This window comes from Chionomys nivalis, chromosome 14, assembly GCF_950005125.1.
Source record: "Chionomys nivalis chromosome 14, mChiNiv1.1, whole genome shotgun sequence".
NCBI lineage: Eukaryota > Metazoa > Chordata > Mammalia > Rodentia > Cricetidae > Chionomys > Chionomys nivalis.
The window spans coordinates 40,330,728-40,349,394 of record NC_080099.1 but is presented as its reverse complement, the minus strand read 5'-3'; the positions used below and the strand labels follow the sequence as shown (position 1 = coordinate 40,349,394).

Genomic DNA, 18,667 nt, shown 5'->3' with positions numbered 1-18,667 from the left:
TCAGATTAAGGGACATTTGTTCCATCATTTCAACATGCCAGGCACTTTCAGCTATTTATCAAAGCCAAGTAATCCTTACCACAATGAGGGACGCTATTACCTCCTGTGCACAGATGGGCACGGCAGTGCAGAGGCTTCAAGAGGCAGAGGAGCGCTTTGAATCTGATGGCAGAATGCACTGTGGGGTGAGGAAGAGTCCTGAGGACTCAATACTTCTTTCTAAAACTGATTTAAATCATCATCAGCATCACCACCACCACCACCATCCTCATCATCACCATCAGCAGCACTATCATCATCCAGAACCCAAGAAAGCTATGTGCACACCATTATGGTTGGCCTTCTTCACAAGGCAGGTCGCAGAAGGTGCCTTGGGATGAGTAGAGAAGGGGCTGACTGCTGGTCCCTAGGAAAGAGGGGAGCCAGGTCTAAGGCAGGGCATCCTCTTAGGCCAAATTCCTCCCCAGGGCCTAGACTTTGCACATTCCACTCCCACCGTGTTAAAATTCTGAGAACTCCGGTGGGCTCTTGGACTTGAAGACGGGCTGCCTGCGGAATGAGGTTGGACAGGAGTAGTTTTCTCTTCTAACCCGAAGGCGGCTCTCCAGCAGCCACGGTCCCAGGATTCCCCATTCATTATTCATGATGTTTATTAGCTCCTGGGAAAGGAGAAGAAAGAAAGGGAGCGAAGAGGGAGACTGTTGGGGGACACAGGGGATGGGACCGAACCAAATTTAGGACCCTCAAGTCGAGGAACTTCCGGAAGGAAGAAGAGGAATCTAAGAGATCAAGAGCATAAAGTCAGAAGTACTGTCTGCGCCACACCAGTGAGTGAGGATCTGCTTGAAGCTGGAGGTCTTGGGCTAACTCCATTGGCTCTTGCTTTTTTCGCTCGCTTGTCTAATGGGATAGCAGTAGTTACATCCATAGTGCTGGAGAGACTTGGTCGCATAAACTAACTCTGAATTGCCTTTCACAAATTGGTAGGCAAAAATGATAGCTGTTGTTACAGGTATAGGGCTGGTAAGTGGTGATCCTTCAGAAGTGTGCTGAGGGATTGCCCAGGCTAGGCGGGTTGTCCTCAGCTGCTGTCACTGTGAAGATATTAGCAAGCTTCCTTGGGCTAGAGGGCTGGGGAAAAGGTGGATGGGCCAAGCGGAAAAGGCAAGAATTGGGAAGAAGCCACAGCTTTGTGTCAGTAAGGCAGTTACTGTATTTGCTTCCACCCAAGCCCACAGTAGAGGGGAGTGTCACCAGAGGATCATTCTGGTAACCTCTGGTTCTTACCCAGGCTAGTGTCTGAGCTTGGAGGAATCCCTCCGCTACACGCAAGGGTACAGAACTTTGGTGGAGGCTTGGGCTTGGGGCTCAGTGCATCTTGGAAATGGCCAGTTTGGGGACAGTTGGACTGACTGTGGGGTGTGTGTGTGTGTGTGTGTGTGTGTGTGTGTGTTGGGAGGTCTGGATGAGGTAGGATCCCTGCCCCTTGCTCAGCCTGAGTCTGTCCTGTCCAAGCAGTGCGAGCTGAGACAGGACAGAGGTTTATGACTTTGTGCAAAAAAGTCCAGGAGGAAGAAGAAAGAAGTCTAGCAGGCTGGAGCCAGGCGGGGCGGGGCGGAAAGGAAGAGGCCCTGCCAGGCCGGGGTATAAATGCGGTGGAGGGGGCGACCGCATTAGGCTCCGAGTGGCGCGCCGAGACCTGCGGTTCCGCCTTGCCTCCCGGGCCGCCCCTGCGAGTCCCGGGCGCGTGTGCACGCCTGCGCGTGCTCAGGCCCTTCCTGGCAGGCTGCTTGTAAGATGAGTGAAGAAGCAGGTGGGGGAGAGGGGAGGCAGCAAGCGAGAGAGCGAGGGGAGCGCGGGCGCTGAGCGGCGCTCACTTGGAGCTCGGAGAGCCAGCAAGACTAGCCTGATTCCATGTCCCCCGCTGCCTCCCTGTCAGACTCCCGAAGATGATGGCCATGAACGCCAAGCAGCCTTTCGGAATGCACCCCGTGCTGCAAGAACCCAAATTCTCCAGCCTGCACTCCGGCTCTGAGGCCATGCGCCGAGTTTGTCTCCCAGCCCCGCAGGTACGTAGCGGAGCATAATTACCGCTCTAAGGCACATTTTTTTTTTTGACAAGCACTAGCTTCATGTTTTTTTCATGTCGCCCAGAACAATCGCCGCTGTCTGAACCCCTCGCCTTGTCTCCCCCGCGCTCTCTCGCGGCGCTCTCTCTCATTCATGTCTCTGATCCACACGTCTGTTCCAACAGAGAGGCTGCCTCCGTATTAATTTTTATGACCTGGGCTTTGAGGAGAGGCATCTCGGTTGCTTGAAAATGTGTTTTAATCCTGAGTTGACAGTATTCCCTACTGACCGTGCTGTGCGCCTTCTCGCTTGCAGCTGCAGGGTAATATATTTGGAAGCTTTGATGAGAGCCTGCTGGCACGCGCGGAAGCTCTGGCGGCGGTGGATATCGTCTCCCACGGCAAGAACCATCCGTTCAAGCCCGACGCCACCTACCATACCATGAGCAGCGTGCCCTGCACGTCCACCTCGCCCACGGTGCCCATCTCCCACCCGGCTGCACTCACCTCGCACCCTCACCACGCGGTGCATCAGGGCCTCGAGGGCGACTTATTGGAGCACATCTCTCCCACGCTGAGCGTGAGCGGCCTGGGGGCCCCGGAGCACTCGGTGATGCCTGCGCAGATTCACCCACACCATCTAGGTGCCATGGGCCACTTGCACCAGGCCATGGGCATGAGTCACCCGCATGCCGTAGCGCCTCACAGTGCCATGCCTGCGTGTCTCAGCGATGTGGAGTCAGACCCTCGAGAGCTGGAAGCCTTCGCCGAGCGCTTCAAGCAGAGGCGCATCAAGTTGGGGGTAACCCAGGCGGACGTGGGCGCGGCTTTAGCCAATCTCAAGATCCCTGGCGTGGGTTCGCTCAGTCAGAGCACCATCTGCAGGTTCGAATCTCTTACCCTGTCGCACAACAACATGATTGCGCTCAAGCCGGTCCTCCAGGCCTGGCTGGAGGAGGCGGAGGCCGCCTACCGAGAGAAGAACAGCAAGCCGGAGCTCTTCAACGGCAGTGAGCGGAAGCGCAAACGCACGTCCATTGCTGCTCCAGAGAAGCGCTCACTCGAAGCCTATTTTGCCATCCAGCCACGTCCTTCATCCGAGAAGATTGCAGCCATCGCTGAGAAACTGGACCTTAAAAAGAATGTGGTGAGGGTCTGGTTCTGTAACCAGAGACAGAAACAGAAACGAATGAAGTACTCAGCTGTCCACTGACTGCGGCGGGTGCGGCATCCGGAGGAGCCGGGAGAGCCTAATGGCATCGCCCCCTTCTGATGGGAGGGACCTTTACGGGACACTCCAGGGTGTTTCCTGGCAGGTCAGGCTCTCCCCCCACCCCCGTCACAAACTTTCCCCCTTTGTCCCGCTTAATTGCCTCCTGGCCACCTCTTCCTCCCTTTCCTTTCTATTCCCACCAAAATGAAGTTCTGGCGCTAGGAAAAAAAATCAAGGGAAGGCCTGGCAGGACTTTGTGCTGTCCGCGGTGCTGAAACTTGCGCGTGCGACAGCACCGGACCTCAGGCCTTTATTCGCAGGCTGAGGGGCTAGTGAATTGATCCCACTGTCAGACTCTTAGGGGAAAGTACCACTTCACTGCTAAGCGCCATTAGGCAAGGGCGAAGGTAAGGAAAAGAGCGAAGATAACAATATAAAATATGGATATTTAAGCGGGACACAAACACGGAGATTAATTTATTAGAGTATATAAAACACAAGTATGTTTCCAAAGGATAGCCTTATAAAAACTCCCTTCAGCGCCTAAATTTACCCATAATATCCGTCGGTTTACCGTACATTCTCATTAATTAGCATGGGTTAATGTGGGGGGAGATGGGAGTTCTGGGCTGTTGGTGATCAGGAGGATTCCAGGCAAGGTGTGCCCAACCCAGTAAATGAAAATACTTGGGATGTCTTGACTGTTGGTGAGCAGAGTTCAGTACTAAGCTCGGCTATCTTCCTCGACCTCCTGGGATTTGAGGAATAATGGCCCTTTGGAGAGATGGGGTTGGTTGGTGGTTCCAGACCAGACCAACTGAAGACTCCCTGTGTCTGCTCACAACTCTTGTCAGACTGTGACCCAGCGTTGCAAAGTGACTATAACTTCTGGAATCATATGCAAATCCTTCCAACAAACCTAACTGTTGCACTTTTATTACTGTGGCTGTTGGCAGCATTGGTTCTTGTCACTTACTTAACCCCACTTTTCCTGCCCATCCTGTGTATCTCTCTGTGGAAGTTCACTTATAGTTTTAAGTCACAAAAGAGCAGGACCACAGACAGAGCTGGATCCTTCTTGCTGCAGCCACAGCTTTCTCGTATTTTATTTTTCGTTGTTTCCTGTAGTTTGGGTGTTGCTGTGTGACCTTCTGTTTCATTTCTGGAATAGATACAAATAAAAGATTGTGTTACTTCTCTTTATCCCTTATATTAACTTCTAAAATAAATGCTTTATTTTTCAACCTGAATTGCAGTAGTTTTCCTTCTCTGGTGCTGAAGATAACTAGACTTGGAAAGGATGTAAAATGAAAGCCTGTAAGGATTGAACACTCTCTCTTCTCTACTGTCTTCCCAAACAACTTCACACTCTTCAAACACAGTCGACCTGGATTCCGCTTCTCTCTGAATCTCGGATGCCTTCAAAGGCAATTTCCTCCATATTCATTGATGCCAAACTGTCAGGCTAGTCTCATAACTTGGAAACTTGGAAGCCTGGGTAATTGGGAGTTCAGATTCCAATCCTGTCACTCAGAGGCTAAACCACTTGGGGCTAGTCTCCAAACTTTCCTATGTCTTCTGGTTAAAATCTTGGTCTACAGAATGAATACCTATTACCCATCTCATCTTGTTTTAGTTTGTTTGTTTGGTTGGTTTTTTGTTTTCTGAGACAGGGTTTCTCTGTAACTTTGAAGCCTGTCCCGAAACTCACTCTGTAGACCAGGCTGCCTTTGAACTCACAGAGATCCGCCTGCCTCTGCCTCCCGAGTGATGGGATTAAAAGGGTGTGCCTCTACCGCCGGCCATCTAATACTGGTTGAGACTGGGTAAGACTATATTAAAGGCATCTGGTAGGTGCTGCTTGGCACTTTATAAGAAACAAAATACTTTTTTAAAGCACTCAAACACCTGCAGAGATGAGGGGATACAGGCAAAGAAAGCGGAAAACAATAGCTTGGGCAGAATATTGGAGCCTTTCCCAAATTTCTTCAATTTATTGGGAATTGCCACCTGAAGATTATCACAGGATAGTGTGCCTTGGCTGTTCTGCAGAGGGACTGAGATGCCTGTTGCAAAACACCTATCAGTGCTTTGCAACCAAGTAGATAGATACCAAAGAATGCCAATATCCTTCTCTCTTTCCACTCTATATGAGTGGAAACTTTTTATGTGCGTTTGAGGCTTAGAAACACGTTTGTGGTTTATAAATTAATGTTACAGGACTAGGAGTCATCTGCTCATTTCCCGGTGCGTTTTCAAAGAGCTCTTGGGCCCATTGCCTCTGGCCCCAAAATCAGACAAAGTAGGCTTCGGTTCCAAGCCGAGTTCCAGTGTAGCCACATCGCCCCCCTCTCCACCTTTGTAAAAGCAAACTTGTGGATGGCCCCCAGTTCCGCAGGCCTCAGCCCCTCGCACCCGCCTTGCGGAACAACCCCAGCAATTCCTCCACCTCCCTCTCCATCGGCGTCCTTTAATAATAAATGCCCTTATGCCATTACATTATATTGTGGGTTTTGAAAATTTAAAATACGGCTGATGCAATATTAATTGCCTATAGTGGTATAAAACACGGGGCCGGAGCCTAGCCGGGCTGTAGACGAGGCGGCCGAGAACGTCCCGCGCCGAAGCGAAGCGCTCCAGAAGGACGCGCCTTTGCCGGCTGCTGGGTTTCCTGCAGGTAAGAGCCTTCAAAAAAAAAAAGAAAGAAAGAAAGAAAGAAAGAAAGAAAGAAAGAAAGAAAGAAAGAAAGAAAGAAAGAAAGAAAGAAAGAAAGAAAGAAAGAAAGAAAGAAAGAAAGAGAAAAAAAAAAGAAAGAAAAGAAAAGAAAGAAAGAGAATTTTTTCTTTTGTTTTTGGCCCGAGAAAGATCCCGATATTCATCAACTTTTCGAGAAGTTCCCTGCTGTTATTTAATTAACTTTTAAAATAGTAACCACCGCAAAAGTTTGGGAGACTTTTGGAGAGGCAGACAGAAGCTGCCTGTCTGAACTGCACTGGGTTAAGAGTTCGAACTGTGTTGCTTCTGCTCCTCTTGGCGTTGCTGTGCGGGTCTCGGTTGAAGTCTTTCAATCAGCTTCTGCCTGCGGGCGGGAGCTGAGCCCCACCCTCTCCCTCTTGCTGAGTGCGCCGGGCAGGCGCCGCTGGCTCTCCCCTTTGGCTTGCTCAGGAAGCCAGGGGAGATGTGGTTTCCCCAGGATAGTGCAGCGGCCTCTGGCACTGTCCGGTGGCGGTACAGACCTTGCGGGGAGGAGGTGACAGCAGATTCGGGGTTCTCCCTGGTCTAGTTTGCATCGTCAGTAGGCCATTTCCTAACACTGTGACCCTGGGAAAGTCGCATCACTACTTAGCGTTTGTTGGTGATGACTACTACTTTGAAAAGTAATCTGAGGGTGATTTCCAGAGCACGTTTCTAGAGCAGGTTTTTCTGTTTTTAAATCTCACCAGCTTGCAACATTTAAGACCTAGTTGGAGTTCTTAGGTCGTGTCAAAAAGAAAGTGAGGCCGTTTGTATAGAAGGCTGCCAGGGGATGGGGGGGGGGGCGGCGGGACTACTCTGCAGAGGGTGGGGTGGGCTTTGAGTGCCCTTGCGGTCTGTCAAAAGGCGTTTGGGGCCTTAAGTGGACAGGGTCAGGCAAACACTGACTGACTGCAGAAGTGGAAGGCAGGAGTCCTGGGTTCCTTAGCTGTGTGGTCTCTGGCTAGTGGTTTTCTCCGTGTACCAGAACATGTCTGTTTTGTCCAGTATTTCTTACCTAATACCCAGCTCTGATCATGACCTAGTCAATGGACATCTGTTGAATAAATGAAAGTTTGACTTTGTGAAGTGAAAACATCTCAAGTTAAAAACAGAGTCAACAGGGAGACAGACACCTGGGCACTCAGTTCGAGGTAAAGACAGTTGTGCTGGGTCCATTCAAAGGTGGCCAGGTTCCTTCCTCCTGAAATAGAAGAGGTTGTGCCTTTCCCAATGGCGATCATGACTTCAATGAAGTGTGCCTATGACATAGAGCCCTGGAAAGGGGAGGAGTCAAGAAGGGTCAGAGAATGACATCAGCCTTGCTCTGCCTTGCCCCCAATGCCTGGCCATCCCTTGGCTTGGACTTCTGCTGGGGTTCCTGATTTCCTTGCTCTAGGCAGACCAAGGGCAGAGTAACTGGTCCTCTCTTTCCTAATTCTCAGACCCTCTGTGCCTTTGATGAATGGAAAGTCAGAACATATGAAAAGAAAAACTCTCAGGATGACTCTGATGATTAAATGGGATCACATTACCCCAAGCAGGGTCATGACTCTTGGCAGGCATTGAGGAATATTCTCTCTTTAAAACAGCAAAGTCAGAGTGTTGTGAGGCAAATTCAAGGCTTGCTCAACATTTCCCCTTTGAGAGCCCCAGACTGGTCCAGTATAAAAATGAGGGAAGTTTGCTGTGTGGCAACACAGAAAGTATCAATTAACTTGCTTTATACCCAGTGGAGTCGAAACTGCAGAGAAGATGAGTTTACTCTCTGGGAACCTCCTGAGAATATACAGAGATCTGTGGTCCAGACTTTGAACTTTCCAGAAAAGGAAGGTGAAGCATGGACTTTCAGAGTCGTTGACTCCTCCTACTGCTTCCATATTTTGCCCCTAAACTAAAATGTGGGAGCCTAGGATATAGCTTTCCTTCCTTATTCTTATTTTTGAGGGACTAGGTTTGATATTCTCTCTCTCTCTCTCTCTCTCTCTCTCTCTCTCTCTCTCTCTCTCTCTCACACACACACACACACACACACACACACAGGGTCTCCTATTTCCCCAAGGTGCTCTTGAACTCTTAGCTACTGTGCTCTTGCTAGTCCTCGGTGCTCCCAGAAAACATCTTGTTTATTTACATTGGAGTAAATACTCTCTGGGAGAGCAAGCTTCTCAGTGGGGCTTTACTTCTGCTTCCCAAGGGCTCTTGTACACCGCGAGCCTCCCACACAGCAAGCCTCCCACACAGATGCCTCCTGAATGACTGAACAACGATTGTATCTAAAATATATGGAGTGTTTCCTGTATACCTGGCTGGTTTATACACTTTACCGGAACTCATTTTCTAGTTCCTACACACGATGAGGAGAACTGACGGATGGACGGGCTGATGAAGGGAGGGACGTGTACTGGGGATGGAACCCTGAGGGCCTGGTTTGGCAAGTGCTCCTCCCCTTTTAAAGCAGGGTCTTACTGTCGCCCCGGGGCTTCTCACTCCCAAACTCCAGAATAATAGGTGAAGTCGTCAGTTCAACTTCAGACTGCATTTTACAGATAAGAGCACAGAGGCAAAATGAATATAGCAGTTTGGCGGAGAGATCTGGCTAAATTTCTTTGCCCTTTCTGTCCCCTGTGCCGGCCCCAACCCGGGCTGGGTCGGGGAAGAAGGGCGGCCTGGGATGGTGGCACCGCGGAGAGGTGGTGAGGAGCGAGACTTGCAGTTCTGGGTACTCTCGGCTCCCCTGCACCGCCCTATGTCGCCAACTCTCAGCTCCGACAGACGGCTGGTGGTCCCTGTGCAATCGTTCTGCAACCCCGGTGTCCCTCCCCCACTCCCACCCCAACGCCCGGCAGACACCAGCCGGAGACTGCCCTGGGCCAGATCCCCCGGGCGCCTCGGAGCACCCGCCCGGGCGGCAGTCGGAGCCCACAAGGGCCCCGCGGGCGAATTAGCCTCCGGTTCGATCGCTCCTTTCCGATCAGGTCAGGTTTCCCTCCGCCCTGGACTCTGCTTCCTCGGCAGCCCGGCTCCCGGGACTCCCCCCCGGGGTCGAGGGTCATGGGCGCCTCCGGAGGGGCTTCCCCTCGGCCACGCGGAGCCCCTGGGCTTCTGACCCCGAGAGGCCTCGGTTCTTCCAAAGAGATCTCGCAGCCGCTTGGCCTCGGAAGCAGCGCCCGGCCTCAGCTCAGCTGCCTTCTGGTCTATGTGGGAAAAAGTAGACGAACATCTCGCTGACTCTCGTTTTTGTCTCCTTTCATTCCACTATTATTAAATATTGCAAAGATTTTCGATCTCTAGGATTTCAAGCACAAGAATTCCAACCGTTCACCCCTGGGTAACCCAGCTTTCTGTTGGTCTTCGTTGGCCCTTAGTGTTTCATTTTGAATTGCTGGCAGGAGGCATCGCCCGCCATAGTTCTAAGGTCTGTTGGAATTCTCACCCCGAATCTCACCTTCTCGCTCCTGTCCTCCTTACTCCAAGACTTGTCCGGATCCAAATCCCTACCTCTCCCCATACCCGAGGCTTTGCCAGGCAGCCCAGCTCTCGGCAGATCGAGTTGGTGTCCAACTCTCATAAATCAGAACCATAAAAAGCTTACTTTCGTATGCACTCAATTTCTACCAAACCTAAACTAATTGCATAAATTCCTTTAGGCCACTCAGAGCTGCTCTCTGGGCTGGGATCTGATCAATTAGTCATTAGGTACTCCATTAGCTGGGGTTTAAGCTGCCTCATATAAATGTCTCCTGTCAATGTGCGTGTAATTGAATGAATAAAAAAAGGGTACAATTATTAGCACAGAAGATCGGAGTGAGGAGAGGTCGGTTTTATTCAAATATGCTAAAAATGTCTCAATCTAATAATAATTAATAAAAATAATAACAAAACAGCAATAGCAATTAGCAGACATTTAGACAGAAGTCACTCCCGAATTTGTGTCTCCTGAAGGAAGAGCCCTGGTCTGAGACACACAGCAAGCAACCTTAGTGGGAGGCTGTACTCTCTCCCATTCTTGGCATTTGAGTTTCCTCACCTGCAAAATGAGATAGGTAGAAGCGATCCTTTTCCTCTCTTCTCTTCTCTTCTCTTCTCTTCTCTTCTCTTCTCTTCTCTTCTCTTCTCTTCTCTTCTCTTCTCTTCTCTCCTCTCCTCTCCTCTCCTCTCCTCTCCTCTCCTCTCCTCTCCTCTCCTCTCTTCTCTCTCTTCCCCTCTGTATCTTCTCTCCCGTCCCTTTTCCTCCTTTCCTCTCCCCCTTCCTTTCTCTCCTTTCCCTTTCTCTATTCTCCATCCCCCACCCCCACTCCTACCTTACCCCAAGGCCTCTCCTTAGTAAGTAAGTGGCTGAGGTAGACCTTGAACCTCCGAACCCCTTCTTCCACTTTCCAGATGCTGGGACTACAGGGGTGGGTGATCACATATGGTAGAATTCAGTTTTATTAAATTGCCTTAAAAATAAATCTTAATTGTTTTGCCTCCTCCAAGTGAGCCCGTTCCTTCAGTAAGATGAGGTTTTCCTTGATGTGCACAGCTGTTAAGTATGGGTCAGGGGGAGACATTGAGCACCGTGCTGGAAAAAGTGCCGCTGAGCACACAGGCGAGGAGAGAAATGGAAGAGCACTCTCGGGTGGCCGGCTTGATTTTCTGCTGGGAGATATTCAGAGTGCCCTTTGGTTTTCATTCCTCACTGCAATGACAGATACCAACCTAACTTTAGGAAATCAATCTAAAGAAGAAAAGTTTTGTCCAGTTCTTGGTTGCAAAGGTTTGTCCAATATTGGTTGGCCCAAACCCCAGACAGCACCTTGAATATCTCCCAGAAGAAGTAAATGACAGAAACGGAATCATCTCCAATGAACACACCACACTACACCGGCATTGGTGTAGTGCGAAATCTCTTCAGCTTGACCTGGACAAGTCTATTGATGTTCCAATGCCTCGGTTTCCCCAGCGGCTTAAACCTGAAGTAACTGAACTAGATAATAGTTTGATTTTTGTGAAGAGTCACAAGATCCCCTAAGACAGTGAGGAAAATGCTTTCTCCTCCAGATTTTTAAAAGACACCTTTGCAAACTCAAATAATTTGCCAGTTTCTTAAAGCGGTTCAACCACGGACCTCCAGGATTCCTGGAAACGAGGGCTGAGGCACCTATTTAACATATCAAAGCTCACCTGGCAGCCAGGTTTTCCCAGCAGCCCTCAGTACCTACGAAGCTGGCGTGCCCCTCCCCTAAACGCTCCAGTCCTGGCTGCCCTTCCCTACATTACCCAGCCATTTTGGCTACCTGCTCTATTCCGGTCTATCCTTTACCCTCCTGCCTCTTGGTCTGGCTCGCCCCATCCCTTCCCACTTCTCCACGCGTGGCCCGACTCAGGGTCCTGTTCACGCTCTGTTCTCCCAGATGTCCCTGCCTCTGGCTACGTTCTCCCTTTTATCTACAGTAAAGTCCCCCCCCACACACACACACACCTAGGAGCAGTCATTCCTTTCCTTTCCTTTTTTTCCTTTTTATCCTTCACCACGGTAGAGCCTTAGATTAGTGAGTTATATCTCCTTGTATGTGACTATATAAATACCTCTAAACCCTGAAATCAGTTTAGCAAACAGGGAAGAAGCTCACAGAAGGTGAAAGGAAAAGCTAGCTGGGCAGAGAGGGAATTGCCAGCAAAGGCTCCAAATGCAAAATGAGTTTTCAGGGCAGAACTTAGTCTTCTAAGCCACAGGTTTGGGAAAGGCCTTGGTGATCTGGTATTGCCAGCAGCCAGAGTGGAGATTTCAAATTGGCAATGTCCTTCCTCTAGTCTTCTAAAACCAAGGGCTGGGTGGTGGCAGGGGCTTCCTGAAGCAACCAGCACACCCTTGTGCTCTGTGAATATGGTTTGGTATAATTTATTTTTGACATGCATTTTGGCTTATTTTCTGCCTTTCTGTCTTTTCTCTTTTTTCTTTTTCTTTTCCCTTAGAGCAATAATCAAAATTAGGCTGGTGGGGCTTTAATCCCACTCCTTGGGAGGATGAGGCAGAAGGATTGTTTCAGCCCTAGAACTGAATGCCATCTTTAAAATAAAAATTTAAAGCATGCTTTTAAAAAAGATTTATTTTTATTGTGTGTGTGTGTGTATTGTGTGTGTGAATGTGAGCGCAGAGGTGTTGGATCCCCTGGGAGCTGTAGTTATAGGCAGTTGTGTGTTGCCTGACATGGGTCCTAGGAAATGAACTTAAATCCTCTGGAAGAGCAACAAGTATTCTTAAACACTGAGCCATCTCTGTAACACCCTCCCCTCCCCAAGCCACATTCTTTTTTCTTTTCTTTTTATCAAAAATATTTTTTTCTCACATAATATATCCTGATTATGGTTTCCCCTCTCTCTACTCCTCTCAACTCCTCCCGTCTTCCCCTCCTATCCAGATCCCTTTCTGTCTCTCATTAGAAAACAAATGAGCTTTTATGGGATTAAAATAAAAACAAAACCTATCACATCAGATTGAACAAACCAACCTAACATATCAGATTGAACAAACCAAGCAAACAAAACAAACAAAAGAAAAAGAGCCCAAGAGAAGGCACAAGAAACGGAAACCCAGTTGTTCACACATTCAGGAATCCCATAAAAATACTGAACTAAAAGCCATGATATATATGCAAAGGACCTTCAGGGTAAAAAGAAGAAAAAATATAAACATTTTGAAAAGATAGAAGCAAAAGAAAGACAGGAAACCTCCAAAGATGCTGCTGAGTTCCTTTTCTGTGAGTTTTCTACTGCTGGGCATGCAGCCTACCCTGAAGAGTAGCTTGTTTCTCCAGTGAGATTTCCTTGGAGGAAACTAAATTTTCATCTGCAAGTGATCAGACCACATTCTTAAAACAAACAGGCAGCAATCCGAAAGAAAGGGCTATCAAGCGTGCCATGTCCCGGGTTTTTAGTTTTCAGACTTCTGGGACCATGTGGTAGAGACATAACCTACTCACTTTCTTCCCTCCTCCCTCCCCTTCCCGGGATGCTGCTAAGTGTGTGTGTGTGTGTGTGTGTGTGTATACACACATATATATACATATATATATATATAATATACACATATCATATACATATATCAATATGTACCACATGTGTGCAGGTGTCCTTGAAGATCAGAAGGGGCCATTGGATCCTCTGGAGTTACAGATGGTTGTGATCCACACAATGTGAGTTTTGGACACCAAATCTAGGTCTCCACAAGAGCAGCAAGTGCTCTTGACATCTGGTTATCTCCCCAGCCTCCATATGTCTCATTTAATATAAAGTGCTAATAATCATTGTGAAAGCCATTTTCCTGTCCTAATGACATCCTCGAGGCCCACTACAGATGCCATCACATTGGGGATTAAAGGTTCATCTTAAAAATTGAGATGGGCACAACACTCAGCTCCTAGCTTATAGACTACTGTGTGTCAATAAAGTGAGCTGATATGGCGTCCTATACACTAATAGCTGGTCCCCAAGAACAAAATATTAACTAGTGTAACCTTTTTGCTACTAGGGTAAAAATTAGACTTAAATACACATTAGTTAATATCATTCTCTTTGGAGCAGCAGGGAATGGATTCCAGACACCTGGACAATACTAAAATTTGAAAGCATCATGTCATTTATTTAAAATCAAACAGTATTTACATGAATCAGCACACATCATCCCTTGTACCTTATGTTACCATTAGATTACATATAATCCATACTTCACTGTAAATACTATGCAAATTGTTATTGCATTGTTGTCCTTGTTTGCTTTTTGTGGCTGTGATTAATACCAAGTCCTGAAACTACTTGGGGAGAAAAGGGTTTATTACAGCTTACACTTCCAAATAGTACACCAAGAAAAATCAGGGCAGGAACTCAAGGCAGGAACCTGGATGTAGGAACTCAAGGCAGGAACCTGGATGCAGGAACTCAAGGAAGGAACCTGGATGCAGGAACTCAAGGAAGGAACTCAAGACAGGAACCTGGATGCAGGAACTCAAGGAAGGAACTCAAGGCAGGAACCTGGATGCAGGAATTGAAGAAGAGACCACAGAGAAATGTGGCTTATTGGCTTGCTCTCCATGGCCCATATTCTGTCAGCTTTCTTATCCAGCCAAATTTACCTACCTAGCCATGGTGCCTCTCACAGTGTGCTGAACCCTATTACACCATTCATCAATGAACACAATTTCCCAGAGACAGAGCCATAAACCAATCTAGTCTAGGCAGTCCCACAATTGAGACCCCCTTTCCCCAGGTCACTCTAGTTTGTGTCAAGTTTACCATAAAAACTAACCAGACCAACTGTGTCCTTGTTTGAAAAAAATATCGCGCCTCTTGTTTGTGGTGTACGCGTGTGTGTTTAAGTGTGAGAGTGCACACGTGGAAGCCAGAGGTTGACTTTGGACCTCTTCTTCCATCACTTTCCCTTTACTGGCCGAAGCACGGTTTCCTGGTGACTCAGCTAGTGTGGCTCACCAGCTGGCCCCGGGATCCCATCTCTGCCTCCTGAGCACTGGGATTACAGAGGAACTGCTCCATACCAGCTGGTCCTCAGGATTGCATGGTAAATGCCTTATCACCTGAGCCATCTCCCCAGGCTGTATTCTTCAGAGAAAGGGCAAGGTATGTATATGACCGGTTCAAATACACCATCTTCTCAGTTGTATCTGTAGATTTAAGCCCCATAGATATGGAAGATCTATTGCTTGTGTTAAAACAAAACAAAAAATCAACAATAACAAAACCTCCAAAAAAACTAATAAATAAACAAAAAACCAAACAACAACAACAACAACAACAAAAACACCTCTTAGTGATTACTTTGGAAGACTAGATATTTAACAAATATTTGAAGCCAAGTCAGTTTGTGAGCTGTTCTGTCTTCCTGTAGTTTTCAGTGTTTTCCACTGTGCTTCTGTGGAAGAAAATAGACGATGCTTTCAAAGGTGAGATCAGAAGGGTTTTTACGGGAAAGAAGGTTTACTCTTGTTCACTGGGGGTCCTGGGGGCCGCAATTAGATAGGAATTAAAAAGTCACACAGAGAAAATATTTCAACTGCAGTCATGGAAGAACATCCTGTCAGTCATCAAAGTTAAGCTGAGCTATGACTTGCAGAGCACAGCACAGCACAGCACAGCAGTCCCGTACAGAGCCCCGTGAGTCCTGGGATGTGTGGGGAAGATGCTAGAGTTAGATGTGTGGCTGATGAGAGGGCATCTCTTGACCTGAGAGCCGAGGCTGCAGAATTTCCACTAGGTCATTCTCAGTTTCTCCTGGTGATAATGTAAAAGTGCTGTTGAATCCGGAGCATGTACAACTTCCTGGAGTATTGAGGAACATAAATATTGGTTAAGTATTGTTAATCTTTGCGTTTGTTTTTGAAATATCAAAATACTACTGATTAGGCATTAAACTTGGCTCTGTAGTAATGAAGTGGACTAGGAAACTCCAGAACACTTGCCTGTTTGTAGTGTTAGTACAGGAAGCCGTGGAGTTGTTATTAAAAAGTCTGTAGAGAGGAGACTGAATTGGCTGCCTTTCTTGTCATTGCTTGTTGGTGTGATATTTTCTTCTCCTATATTTTTTTCTCCTTTAGGAAAAACAAAAAAGGAGACAGTCTTGGTGACTCAGGTCTATAATGGAGCCAAGAGGGTCCTTAAGGCTGGATGAAAAGTGTAAGGCCTCTCCAACCTGGAGTATGAGTTCAAGGGCAGCCTGGACAGCATACTGAGATCCTTCTCTAAATAAGTTGTGAAAAACAAAAGCTGGAAGGTAGCTGAGTGGTTGAGCACTCATCTAGCATGGGAAAGGCCTTGGGGGCCGTCCCGAGCATTTCCCCCACCCCAGTTTTGAAGGTCTTTCTTCTGTCTCCTTAGACTCCAGAGATCCATTTGCTTCTGCTTCCCTCTGCTGAGATTAAAGGTGTGCATCACCGTATGCAGCCTTCTCTCCTTTCTCCTGGCCAAATTTGATGCTTAGGAAGATTGGTACCTGTTGCATTTTCGTGTGGGTCTGGGAGTATTCTAGAGGTAGTGGGCCAATTCAGGGATTGGTGACTCTTCCTTCCTCTGTCAATCCTATCTACAAACTCCTTCACAGACATATGTCTCCAAGGTGATTCTAGAGCCCGTGAAGTTACCAGTTAATATACACCATCGCACTCTCCATAGGTGTAGTTGGTGTCTCAGTCATAAACATCCACTTTCTAGTGACTAAATGCCTCACATTCTCGCAGTTTGGAGAAAGGCTGAGCGAAGTGGAAGGAGTGAACTGGGAAGACAGAGGACATGAGTAACTGCTTCTGAAAAACATTCTTGACCAATCCCATGGATCCTGTTCCTAATTCCCTGTTCCAGGCACCTGTTCCTCTTCACAAGGCTAGAAAGGAATTCACTGAGCATTTCAGGGTGCTTACATGTTACCTGTAAGTATATGCTTTGTATATCGCTAATGCTTACTTCAGGCTTAGGGTTTGTTAGACAGTGGAGTTGATGCACTGAGCCTGGCTGTAAGTTTCTAAGAACTCTTGTTGGGTCAGGGAAGCACACTAGGTACTCTTTGTATCCCTTGAAACTGTGTGGATAGCCATATCTATTGTATTCTCACCATTGCTAAGTCTATACCTTGTATCAAATTCTTGGCAGCTTCTGTAGCTACCTCCACATCTGAGTGCCATTTCTCAAGAGGCCATATGTGCTTCTGTCTGCTAAAATAGATGAAGGTTCTGGCAACAATGTTAAAACAGGACCTTGCCAACAACAAAGTAGTCATAGCAATTTCACCAGATACTATAGCTCTACTTAGGTTCAAGGAAATTTTGGTTTCCTTAAGGACAGAGCACATCCATGTTGAAATTTGAGGTGGAAATTAACTGACAAAATTTGTAAGAGATTCACAGTAACAAACTCAGTCACCAGAGGTCATGCTAATGAGAAAAGCCAGGGCTGTACCTTAAACCAGATAGCAGTGCATGCCTGACTTAAAGCAGACAGGCTTTCCAGCATCCATCCACCGCAATTGTTGTGTGTGGACGGAAGCAGTGTGAGCAGGTTTTCTCATTTCCCCAGAAAAGACAGAAATCTAGATTTCTAAAATATGATACCTCCTTTTGTCTCTTACCATAAAATAAATCAAAATTTAAAACCTCCTGGGATAAACCAAACATATCTATCGGCCAGACTTAGCTCACAAATCACTAATAGGAGATGTCTGATGTAAGCCCATCTTTTCTTTTGGCATACTAGAAGCCTGCATCCCAGAATGAAGATGGCCAAATGCTATCCGTGCCCAGTATAGAAAGTTCTAGACTACCTTTTGGGCCTCTTGGGTCTCTGGATCTGTCTTGTAATAGTGGTGAGTGTGTGTGTGTGTGTGTGTGTGTGTGTGTGTGAGAGAGAGAGAGAGAGAGAGAGAGAGAGAGAGAGAGAGAGAGAGAGTTGTCTGGGTTTTCTGTCCTGCCTGGTTCCCACAGTCGTTAATTCCCAAAGAAATCACACAAAGGTTTGCATTAACTATAAACTGATTAGATCAGGCTTCTTATTAACTCTCATAACGTATATTAGCCCATTATTCTTGTCTATGTTAGCCACATGGCTCAGTACCTTTTTCAGAGGGGCAATCATATCTTGCTTCTTCTGTGGCTGAACAGGACTGCCGTGAGAGATTCCCTCTTCCCAGAATTCTCCCTGTTCTCATTGACCTGCCTCTACTTCCTGTCTGGTTGTCCCACCTATACTTCCTGCCTGGCTACTGGCCAATCAGCATTTATTTAAAACATAATTGACAGAATATAGACAATTGTCTCGCACCAAGAGAAAGAGTTTTTAATAACATAAAATGAAAAAAAAAGTACTGGCTTCAGTCCTCCTATCTATACACTCAGAATTTTCTTGGAAAGTTATGAAAAAAAAAATGATAGAATAGAAAGGGAGGAGCAACAATGTTAAACAGATTTAAAGGTCCTTGAAAGGTCTAGCATTGCCACATAGAATATTCTGAGATTACAGAAATGCTCTTTTGTTTCCCCAGAAAGTTCTCACTGTGTATCTCAGGCTGTCCTAGAATATTCAATCCTCTTGTCTCGGTATCTTGAGTGCTGGGATTACAGGATGCAGAAATGTTCTTTGTTGTGGGTACTAACATAGTACCCACATCCACATGTGGATGTTGAGTGTTTACAATGTGACCAGTGCAACCAAGTAACCAATTTTTAGTTGCATTTCACTTCTTTTAAGTTTAAAAGCCACAGAGGCAGTTAGCTACCATATTGGGAAGTGTAGAGCATGTCTCCCCACCCTACACCCCAGTAGGTGTATGTGAGTGAAGTGGGGTCACAGGACAGCTCATCTATTCTGCCCCCACATCCTGAGGTCTATACTCATACATGGGTGCATGTTTTCTCTAATTTCCATGTTTTCTCTGAGGCTGCTGCATGAGAGCGAGTGTATTTGCTTGCTAGTTTAAAGTCTGCTGCAGCCCAGGCTGGCATTAAATTCCCTGTGTAACTGGGACTGACCTTGGACTTGTGGTCCTTCTGCCTGCACCTCCCAAGTGCTAGGATTATAGCTGTGAGCCACCAGAGCTGGCTGAGAACAAGTTTTCAAAGCGAGTAAGTTTAAAAAATCATTCTTGCTAAACATTTTTTAGTAAATACATTCA

The 18,667-nt window shown here is 47.1% G+C and overlaps 1 protein-coding gene across 1 annotated transcript; it reads left to right on the top strand.

Annotated features, from left to right (window-relative positions):
- The first annotated feature begins 1,949 nt into the window (after positions 1 to 1,949).
- On the top strand, positions 1,950 to 3,282 carry Pou4f3 (POU class 4 homeobox 3). The gene is made up of 2 exons (XM_057788708.1): positions 1,950 to 2,069; positions 2,386 to 3,282. Exons 1-2 carry the CDS (start codon positions 1,950 to 1,952, stop codon positions 3,280 to 3,282), a joined length of 1,017 nt encoding a protein of 338 aa, XP_057644691.1.
- Positions 3,283 to 18,667: the final 15,385 nt, after the last annotated feature.

Excerpts from the sequence above, each read along its gene's own strand:
- Pou4f3 (XM_057788708.1), top strand. The coding sequence starts at position 1,950 with ATGATGGCCATGAACGCCAAGCAGCCTTTCGGAATGCACCCCGTGCTG. Across the intron at positions 2,070-2,385 it reads TTTGTCTCCCAGCCCCGCAG|CTGCAGGGTAATATATTTGG; the intron begins GTACGTAGCGGA and ends TCTCGCTTGCAG.